At 46.6% G+C, this 10,922-nt stretch overlaps 1 protein-coding gene across 2 annotated transcripts in view; it reads left to right on the forward strand.

The window, feature by feature from the left end:
* Positions 1 to 6,936, forward strand: part of NCOR1 (nuclear receptor corepressor 1) — a 150,409-nt gene extending 143,473 nt beyond the window's left edge. Inside the window, exons 43-46 of one of the 2 annotated variants that reach the window (XM_007462662.1) lie at positions 3,356 to 3,409; positions 3,856 to 4,077; positions 6,406 to 6,585; positions 6,737 to 6,936. In XM_007462662.1, the coding sequence (XP_007462724.1) occupies positions 3,356 to 3,409; positions 3,856 to 4,077; positions 6,406 to 6,585; positions 6,737 to 6,936 (656 nt within the window). The remainder of the gene's footprint in view (positions 1 to 3,355; positions 3,410 to 3,855; positions 4,078 to 6,405; positions 6,586 to 6,736) is intronic. The other variant, XM_007462663.1, reaches the window with a different exon arrangement.
* Positions 6,937 to 10,922: the final 3,986 nt, after the last annotated feature.

Raw genomic sequence — 10,922 nt, forward strand, 5'->3', positions numbered from 1 at the left:
CATTCCTGCCAGCCCAAGTGTTCTTCACGAAAAACGCTTTATTTGGCTTAGCCTTTCAGTAGGTTCTGAGTACTGTGGTAGGACCCACACCACATCATTTTAAGGGGGTCTGGGGTCGTATTAGGGTTTTTTGACAACCTATGTGCTGTTAAGTTCCAATGCACTTAATATCGGTACAGATACCAGGCCTCCCGAGATGAGCTGCCCTTGAGCCTCCCCTTGCTGTCCTTCTGTGTCCCTCCCACCAAGCATGGGACGAGGCCCTCTGTGCTGGCTCCTTCTCTGCCCTGCCGGTGTCTTTGTGGGTGGCGTGCGAATCTGCTAGACCCGCCACCTAGGACGGTGCCAGCATCAGGAGCAGCAGCCGCCGCAGCTCCACGTGCAGCGGGAATATGCATAGACTCCTGTCATCTTCATAACAAACCCTGCACACCACGTGCTGGAATCATCTCCGCTTTGTAGATGAGGAAGCTGAGACTCGGGTTTCCTAGCTGTTGCAAGTTACATAACTAGTGACTTGGGCTGTGGTTCAGACTCAGGAATTCCAGCACCAGAGCCCATGCTTCCAGTAGTTCTGCACTCAGCATACTCACCCAGGCCGCTGGCAGGTGTCCACTGGGATAGAGCTCTGGGCATCCAAGCCTTTCCTTAGGGTGGATATGCACGTGCCCGCTGTTTTCAGCACTCGTGCCATCACCCAGGCTTACTCGTGGTCCTTTCCTCACGTGTATCCAGTGATGCAGAAGCTGTGTGGGATGCCCTGTAGAATCCAGGCCTCCTACAATCTGCTTTATTTCTGGGCTACCTGCTATAAACTGCCAGGTGGAGGTGTGTTTGGATCTGTGACACTTCGTGATTAATAAAGGCCAGATGTCCCAGAGAAAAAAAGAGCACAGTGTCACTTGTTGTTTGTGTAGTTATCCTGGCTCTTGATGACTAGACTCACTTTTTAAGTGGCAACAAATTGTCTAAAAGAAATGCTTTAGAAGGCTGAGCAGAGTTGCCCTCAGGCTTACACATATTCTTCCTTTCTTTCTTCGTCAGGAAGAAATGCTTCTTGATAGGAAACTGCTGTGTATGAATTGAAGAAGCCTACTTTATAGTTTTCTTCTCTCTTCTAATGTTTTCCATTGTCCTTAGGCAGTAGCCCGGTCATTCATTAATTCGATAATCATTTATCGAGCAGGGTGCTCTGTTGGGTGCTTTTAGAGTGACAGATGGTCTCTACTCTGTGAAAATGTATAATGAAACAAGTATCTAACTTTAACAGAAGGTAAAGTTTATTAATGTCGTAAGGCAAGTACTAACAATATTTGCTTTAGTTTGGGATTTCTGATCGTGGAAAGGGACAATTAAGGGGTTGTACTGAGGAACCAGTGGGCTCGTGGGACCCCACGAGCCCACTGGGTTCTCACCAGCAAGTAGAACTGAGAAATCCAAGCCCTGGGCAAGCAAGACAGCTTCACTTCACCTCAGGGCTCCCACCGAGGACATCAGTGCCTTTACTCTGCAAAAAACTTCATGCTTTAAAACTTACTTTATCTGATCTCTGCCGCTGTTGACATTAGTGACCCACTTCCCTCTTCCAGAAATACTTTCTTCTCTTGGCTGTCTTTCCTCTACTTCTTTGACCATTTCTCATGTCTCCTTAGAAGCTGCGTCCTGCTGTCCTGGCTCTTGGCTGCTGGTTTTCCAGTTCCTCCTCTTGCATTGTGTTCTCTGAGTCATTTCATCCACTCTGGCGGTTTGCAGTATGTGCTGAAAACTCCCGAACTTGTATCTGGAGTTCAGCGTTTTCTTCTAAGCTCTTTGCTGCCCTCATTGCTTCTTGAACGTCTTACTGGCTCCTTAAATGTCTAAAATGACTCCCCATGGCTGGCTCTCCACACAGAGGCCTCTGTTCCTCCCCCCCACCCCCGGCCCCCACGGTTCCCGCACGAGGCTCCGCAACTCGCTCTCCCGGGTGCTGTCCGTGGTCTCCACCCGATGCTGCTTCCTCCTCCTGTCCCGTCAGCCTCAACGGCTCCTGAGTGCCTGTCTGCCTTTCCCTCATTTCTGAGGAATTACCTACCGTGTCCTCTCGTAAGTCTGCCCATCTGTCTTACACCAGGGGCCCTCAAACTTCACTGCCCATCAGTCACCTGGAGGGCTTGTTAAAACACGTGCTCACGGGGCTGCAGGAATCTCAGAAACCAGCACTCTACTAAGCTCCCCAGGTGATTCTGACCTGATGGCCTCAGAGAGTACCCCGCTGGCCCGTGAGCTCCCCAGGTGAAGGAAGGGGTGCATTTTAAGTCCAGTACCTTAGTGTTATCGTTGGTTGAACAATATGAAAGTGTCTTCATATGACCATTTTTGATCAATATGAAGGTGATTTTATTATTCAGCCAAATAATCGCTCAGTAAATATTTGTGAAATTAATGAGTCCTATTCCCCAGGTTTTGTGGTAACTAGCAGGCTGGCCCTACCACCCTGTGCTATTTCAAGTTCAGTTCATCTACCATTTCCTGACCTGTACTGCGGGGCCCCTGCTGTGCAGTCTCCCTGGAGCTTCCTCCTCCCGCCCGGACGGTTTTCCCTGATCCCAGAAGTCATCGTCTGGGCTCACACACGCTCCCCATCTGCACAGACGGGCCCCCCTTCTGGGGTCTGCACATTCTTCTCCAGGACACCGCTTGTTTATAGCCACCGACTTTACTTCCTACGTTCTTTCTCTTTCAAAGTCTCAGCATCGAGTTGCAAGACGTGATGAAAACACCGTTTATGTTCCCAAATTCCTTCTATTTCTGGCACAGTGCTTTACAAGTAGCTCCCAGGTTGTCCCAAGCTGTTGTCATTCAAACTGAGCAAATGACAAAGTGCACAGTTAGCAGGAATGAACAGAACCAAGAGGCAGGATCTTTATCTCATCCTGGGATCATCCAGGTAACCACAGCAGGGACACACGTGCTCGTGCTCATGCCGTTCACGGGGCGTCTTTCCCCCGGATCTAATCTCAAACTCGGGTATTTGCAGGGTCTTAGAGTCACCGTCTCTTCCCCGGCAAGCCTCGGTTCCTGTTCTGAGGGCAGCTTTTCCCTCTGGGTGTTTTCTCCAGCACTGCAAAAGTTCCTTTCCTTCCTGGGCTATATTATTACAGTACTCCTCCTGTTCTGATTTCTTACTTTCTGATTTCTTTAAAAAAAAAAAAAAAAAAAAAAAATTCACTTTATCTTAATGGGTGAAAAATAAAGTTGAGATCATGGAAAATAAGAAGGTTAATTTTATTGTAGGATTTTTTTATTTGAGACTTTATCTCTTTCGATGTATGTGATTATCACATCTCAGTTAACCTGAATGTTTGTTTAAATACAGCAGCTGCTCAGCCAGGAACTGAGATCTTTAACCTGCCGGCAGTCACCACCTCAGGTAAGATTCAAAAGACATTGTTTGCCAATAGGAAACTGGTACAGTAGCAGTCAGTCCAGCAAATAGGTATTGAATACCAACTGCATACAGGAAACTGCTCCCGGAAAGCTCATCGTTTAGTCAGGGAGGGAGGGAGTCAATGGCGGTAAATAATGAGTTGAGATTCAGTAAGTACTTGTTGAAAAGATAAATGAAGAAAGAGAATCAGAACTATTAAAAGAGCTAAAAAGAGAAGAAAGCCATCCTCGAGTAACTCTCACACAAGTGGGTGCCTGATTTAACAAAGAAAAAACATTGCCTGTGAGCTACGCTCGCTGGACTTAGCTGGCCTCCATGTGGGCTCTGTGTTGTAGGCACCTTGCCAGGTGCTGCGTGTCCTGGGGGGGGCTCCTGTCTCCCGACCTGCCCTCGGAATCAGGCAGACGCGTCGTGCTCGTCTTTTGCAGGCTCCGTGAGCTCCCGAGGTCATTCCTTTGCTGATCCTGCCAGCAACCTCGGGCTGGAGGACATCATCCGGAAGGCGCTCATGGGGAGCTTTGAAGACAAAGTGGAGGACCACGGGGTCGCCATGCCCCAGCCCCTGGGGGGGGTGCCTGGTGGTGCCGGCACCCCGGTGGCGACCAGCGGTGAGGCCCGGAGAGAGGAAGGGGACCCGTCACCTCATTCAGGTAAAGGGCTCATTTCCGTGCTCTTCTGCCGCCTTTCCCAAGAAAAAGCCAATTTATACCCCAAGTTCTAACGGATCACTAAGAGATTTCATTAATGTGCTCAGTCACCTCTGAAGGTTTTAGTTACTTAAACCAAGTCTTTTTTCTAACCTGCTCAGACATGTTAGTAATACGAAATTTAAAAGGATGAAAATTTTTACCCAGTAAGTCATCCTCCAGCATATCAGTGTTTATTTTTGCTTGCATCTAGTCCTTATCTGTATACATACATTGTAATTGTAATACAAGTGCAATTTCATATTCTGCTCTTGAATCAAAGTAACTTACTATTGTAATAAAAATGACAGGCTCAATGAAAGAATTTTAAGCCACAGAGAAGAGGGAAGAAAACCAGATCACATCGTCTAGAAAGCTAGTGGTGGTGTTTACATAAAAGGACAGCTTATTGGAATGAGATAATTTTATGCATCCTATTAAAAGCAAGCACACAAAAACCGGGACTCTGCTCTTTATATATGTATATATAACCTTTTTTCTTAATCTTTTGAGAGTATCTTTTATACTTTAAAAACTACTTGAAGGTCAGTAACATTTCAAGTTTAGTTTATTTTCCTGTTATGGTCAAACAAACGATCTCACTAAAGTTAAGAAAAAGATAAAGAGATTAGGGGTTTTAGTTATTTTTTACATATATATGTGAATTTTCGGACAATATGAATTTACTTCCTGCTCTAAAAGATGAGCCACTGTCTCCCATCTCTGCTCTAACCTTCCGATTTTTATTGATTTTAAGTTTTAAGGTTGTAGTATTGGTGACTTATACAGTTACAGTTATCCTGCTTACATAATCTTTCTATTACGGCGTTTCTTTCTGGTAAGGTTTTCACACCCTGTTTTCTCCAAAAGGCTGCTGTATCCTGAGATGCGTGCTCGACAGTGTCTTCTTGCTGCCTTTATGTCTGAGACGGCGGCTTGGCAGGTTATGAGACTCAGCACGTACTTTTCTCAAAACATCCCGTAGACACTGTTAAGGCTTTTTTCTGGCATTCGTTGTTGTGTAAAACATAAGACCAGATGTCTCCCCCCCCCACACACACCTTTTTTTGGTGGTGACTCTCTGCCCAAAGAATCCTTTTTTTACCTGGATTTCAGTAAATTTGTCATGAGTGTGTTCGTGTTCCTCACCCTGTTGCTCACAGGAGGGTGTTGCCCCTTCAGGTTGACTTCTGCATTCGGGGAAATGCTCCTCTTAGTCACTTTCTCTCTCTTTGGGGGGACCCTCCGTTTCAGAGTGAGTTACCTTTTTGCTGGATAGTCTGACCTCTGCATCTGTTAACCTTCTGATTATTTTAGTCATCTTGATCTTTTTCCGTTGCTTTTACTGCGAGTCTCTCAAATTTTTCCTTTGCACTAATAATTCCCTTTCCCTCGTGTCTATTCTGACCCTTGCTGTTCTGTCCTTTGTTTCCTAAGCCCTTTCGCCCCTTTCATTTTGGTTATCTATTCTTTGAGCTTCTTTCTTAAACTGGCCTCGTGTATTCCTTCCGAAGTTTTCTCCAGTGTTTGAATCACCTTCTCTGCCCCCGCCCCCGCCCATTTCTTTATTATATTCTTTTCCTTATCATCAAGGATTTGCATTTCTTCTTTTTCCAGATAGTTGGAGGGGTCAAAGTTGCTTTCTGTTCCTTTTTTCTGTACCTTGAAGAACTGGGGGCAGGGTGAAACTGTTCTGCTAGGGCTGAGGAAAACATTTGCTGGTGACTTGGACTCTGATCTCTTCTGAGATCTTTTTCACGTTTTGTTCTAGAGCCCACTTGGGGCTTCCCACTCCTGCGAGCTTCTGCTGAGTTCATCAGCTGTATAGCCTGGCGAAGCAGAAAGGGCCCCCTTGACTTGTCAAGCTCTGCTGAGGTCCAGTAGTGCCCTGAAGGGGCTTCTGTTCTACAGTTTTATTCCTCCTCTGTGAACTGGTGGGAGGAGAAAGTGAGGATTTAAGATTTTTGTCAGCCAGCTTCCATTTCCTTAAGCAGTTTCTGCGCTCCAAGGCCAAGAAAGAAATGATGTTCCAGAAATGCTAGTTCCTTGATTACATGTTTCTGAGTTTATGGCATGAGGACATACCCCTTTTTGACTTTAGCTGCTCTAAGTAAATTCTGGCTTTCTTTTAAATATTACTTTTTTACTTCATTAGGCACTAGGATTTGGATTCTCCATGCTACCATTTTGCTTCCTTCACTTAGCATTAGATAATCATCAGCATTTTGGTAGATTTTAAAGTTGAGAACATAATTACTAAATATCGGCAGTAATAACTTATTTCACTTTTAGGAGGAGTTTGCAAACCAAAGCTGATCAGCAAGTCAAACAGCAGGAAATCAAAATCTCCTATCCCAGGGCAAGGCTACTTGGGAGCCGAACGGCCCTCCTCGGCCTCCTCTGTGCACTCAGAAGGGGATTACCACAGGCAGACGCCAGGCTGGGCCTGGGAGGACAGACCTTCCTCGACAGGTGAGGAGCTGCTGCGAGTCCGAAAGCAGCCGACGTCAGTGCCTTGGTTAGCGCTGCTTCGAACACCGCTTCCCTATCACAGCCTCATTAGGGGGTTCCACCGTCCAGACAGAAGCGGAACGCGCATAACCTAACCCTCCTTCTCCCGCAGGCTCGACGCAGTTCCCCTACAACCCCCTGACCATGCGGATGCTCAGCAGCACGCCCCCTGCGCCCGTTGCCTGTGCGCCCGTTGCCTGTGCGCCCGCCTCTGCCAGCCCTGCTGCCCCTCACCAGCCGAGCAGGATCTGGGATCGGGAGCCGGCCCCGCTGCTCTCTGCGCAGTATGAGACGCTGTCCGACAGCGACTGACCTGCGGGAAGGGGTCCCGGGGCCCCCTGGGCGGGGGGAGGGGCTCTAGTTTCTGGTGGTCTGTTTTAACTGCAGGCCAAAAGCCTGCCCTCCTAGGACTTGTGCCCAGAGACTTTTCAGGAGAGCCTGGGCCACAGACGACGACGAAATGATGGAAGTTTATTTCAAGAGTCAAATGAGGGGAAAAGGCTGCCCTGATACAGGCAGTTCAGTGGATCATAATAGTGGAGGGTTGGAATGTAGAGTTTTTAAAAAATGGATAATTCCTGTTCTTACATCTGTTTGTAAAGAAAATCATAATGTCTTTAAATCACTCTTCTGTAAATAGATGACCTTTTTGCAGTGTTTCCCCTCGCTCTAGTATCTCGTGTACTTATATTCAAATCAGCGCATCACCTCTGGGGGTAATTTTTAAAAATCTCGTCTTTTTAACCTTTGCCTTCTAAACAACCTCATACAGCCCAGTTATACAATGTTGGCTGTCACGGGCATTGTACTTCTATCCAATTTTGTTTCCTCCAAACTCAGATTCCCAGTGATGTTTAAAATCTTGTGATAAATGTTTAGATTTTTAACACAGACCCTGTCATAAAATCTGTACGTTAACGTATTAGGGTCAAAAGGAGAAACAAACTTCTGCCATACTGTAAATTTCCAGTGCAGGCTTTAATTTTTTTTAAAAAATTAGAAGCACTGAAAAAATAGTACTGCATGGGTATTGTTATAGTTCAGTTTTTAACGTTTTAAAGGCTTATTTGAGGCATACCTCACTGTTATGCACACTGGTAATTAACCACGCCCAAGAACTCCTTTTCTCCTGCATTTGATGCAGCCCAACAAAGCTTTTGTTTTGAAATAAATCTGACTGCCCTGTCCATTAGCTACAGTAGATTATTTGTGATTTAAGCCTTTCGGTGTCTCAGGTTTCACAGGAAAAACTTACACTTTCCTTTAGTTTGATATCTATTATTGGTCGAGAGTCAGAAGGTTACAGTCTGTGCAGAACCTCGGTGTTTTAGGTTTGCTTCGTGCCGCATAACCTGAGCTCTCACGGGGGGCAGCCGGTCCTTTCCCCTTCGTGCCACCCTGTGCTTACTTTCACTTTGATTCCTTGTGGGCAAGAGTTTGTCAGATGTTTTTATTTCACTGAATCTCAAGAAGCAAATAACTTAAAAGACTGAATTTTAAACCCATTATGGTACTAGAGGATCATCAGTCTTACCCTTCAATAATAATTGCTTGTTGAATTAAAATTTTTTTTTCATACAACTTTAACATAGCATTGAAGCATCCTTCTGTAGCACACGGATGCTAATGGTTTTGGGGGAATGCCACCGAGATAGAGGTCTCTCAGAAAGATAAAAACTAGCACTTTATAGACTCTTAAGTAGACCTGAGCTTTTAAGCAAAAGTACCCAAGCCTCTAAAGACAGACAGCAGGTGTCCGACGACCACTGACTAAGCGCCTCCTTTGTAGTGGAGGGGACCTTGGTGTCTAGTCCCCTTTTTATAGATGTGGATGCAGGTTCAGTACATTGCCCACACAGTTAAACAAGCAACAAAGACAGGGCCGCAGACCGACACCTGTCTGTCTGAAGCTAAGGGAACTGTGCACCTGCATATGCTTGAGGTCCTCAAAGCAAGCTTTAGATCAGGTGTAGTGGTCAAATCCTTACTATTTGGAAAGCCGGTACGACTTTATAAATACATAAAAAGTTTCAATGTGAATGAAAAACAAACAGTAACTTAAGGTTTTTGCTTAAAGTTTTGTTTAGGTACTAGTAACATTTTAGATTTTAATTATTTGTCAACAGTCCCAAAGAGATGATACTGGTATTTTTCTATGACTAGTTCTTGAGAACACGTCAGATCAGAGCCCTGTGCGTAAACCTGTGCAGCTCCACTCAGGACCCAAAGGGGGCGGCTGCTGACCACTCACCCCCTCCTCATCACAGTGCAAGTTGTTTTACTTCACCTGCCGTCACCTGGAGAAGAGATCCCGCAACGGGAGACAAAACCCACGGTCCCGCCTCGGTTCAGAACAAGGGCAGGACGGAGTGCAGGCCTGCGGAGGAGGCAGACCGTGTGGGAGTGGAGGCCCACCCGGCGTTGACGTGACTTGGCCAAGTCAGCTGTGAACCGAGGCGGGATGTTGCGGGCTGAGACCCCAGGGTTCTGAAGCTACAGCCTGGCAAGTGACTTTTTTTTTTTTTAAGCACCCAGAACGAAGTTACAGTTCACAGAACTGTGACAGACAGCCAGTGTCCACCACACGTTCATGATGAGAAGATTCGTAGTGCTTGAATGTGGGTGTGCTGGGTGATTCTATCTTAAAATATCCATGCCCTGAAAGCTCCAGTGAGATAGTTCAAGTTTTTATACTACTGTGAACAGTTCACCTTTGGATTCAGCCCCGTCAGTGGCAGGCCAGTCCTCCTCGTTTCGCTGCCTCAGTGCAGTGAACTGTAGTGACCGCACCGCGTGCAGAGGAGCGTTCTGAAAACTCCCGCAGGTGTTCCGGGACCGGGAGCCGCATCACGGAGGAGGGCCAGAAATTCTCAGTAAAACCTGGAGCGAAAAACCTCCCTTTCAGTAACTCCTGCAACTGTGAGAAGGTAAAAACGTTCTCAATGCAGAAGGTGAGTAGTCGACGGTTTTTTAAAGTCACTAATAAATGAAGACTGGTTGCACTGAAACTCAACGTGAGTTAAAGTTTCTCTCTCCAGAGTCAGACTTGAGTGATTAAAGGAATTAACTGGGTCGGAAAGTGGGAAGATGGATACATCCGCAATGTTAAGGTGATAGTTTTAGTCTAATCCCTGTACTTTTACTTTTTTATTAACTCTTTAGTAAAATTATTTTTTTATGAGAAACTCAAAGATTATGGAATACATACACTATTATTGCAGAGTGTCTAAGTTTATTATGAAAGGATTCTCCCAGTATGTACACAGGAACCCAACTGTCAGTTTATTTCCCTCCCCCGCCCCCCACCCTGCCCGCTGCCACCGCCACCGGCGTACCAGCAACAACAGGGTTCCTTCGTGGTACCCAGAAGAACCGCAAAACTGCTGGGGTGAAAACACCATCGATGCCCCCTGTGTTGTGTACTTTACATACGCTGAGGCAGTGTGATAAAGCTCTCAACACAGCGGCCTATCCAGGTAAGGTCATCCACCAAATGCATGCTCCCAGGGCTGAGAGAGACTCTCACTACACACGAGGATACTGAGACCCAAACTCCAAAAGCCTGAGCTCGGGTCCAGGGCACTGGTTCCTCCACAGTAGCAGTGGGACACGGCAGAACACCTGGGAAGCTTTCAACACTACACCTACAGGGCCCCACTGGGAGTCAGAGGGTCTGGGGACACCCGTGACCGGGTGCAGAGGAGTGAATGCTCAGAGAGCAGGGATGTAGGGGGTCGTCATTCCTTGCCCTCCTTTTTTCACAGTTGTATATAACCAGGTGATACATACAAAAACAAACATACAGTTCGCTTTTATTTATAATCAAATGGGCGCTATACTTTCAAGTGCCTAATTCCCACTTTAAAACTTCATGCTGCTGGCAAGCCAAGATACTACTTTTTTACACATTAAATCCCACACTGGGCTTCAGGAGATAAATTATAAGAGAAAATAACTCACCGTCATCCCCCTTTGCCATGAGACCGGTAGCTCTGGTCTGCCAGGTATTGATAAGAGAAGGCAGCAAATCAGTGGACAAAAATCTTATGGGAGAGACGCCTGGCTGAAATGCCAGACCCCACCCCAGAGGGAAACTGGCCCCTCTTAATCTGGAGTTATTCTCGGACCAGCATGGACAGCACCTAACCAGCCGTCTGCTGCAACGGAAAGCATTAACTGACACCTGTCACAGAAGCAAAATCAGGTGGGTGGGGGGGGGGGGGGGTGCTCGGCCCCCCCCCTGCCAATGCAGGGGATACGGGTTCGTGCCCCGGTCCGGGAGGATCCCGCGTGCCGCG

Source organism: Lipotes vexillifer, unplaced genomic scaffold, assembly GCF_000442215.2.
Source record: "Lipotes vexillifer unplaced genomic scaffold, Lipotes_vexillifer_v1.1 scaffold982, whole genome shotgun sequence".
NCBI classification, from domain to species: domain Eukaryota; kingdom Metazoa; phylum Chordata; class Mammalia; order Artiodactyla; family Lipotidae; genus Lipotes; species Lipotes vexillifer.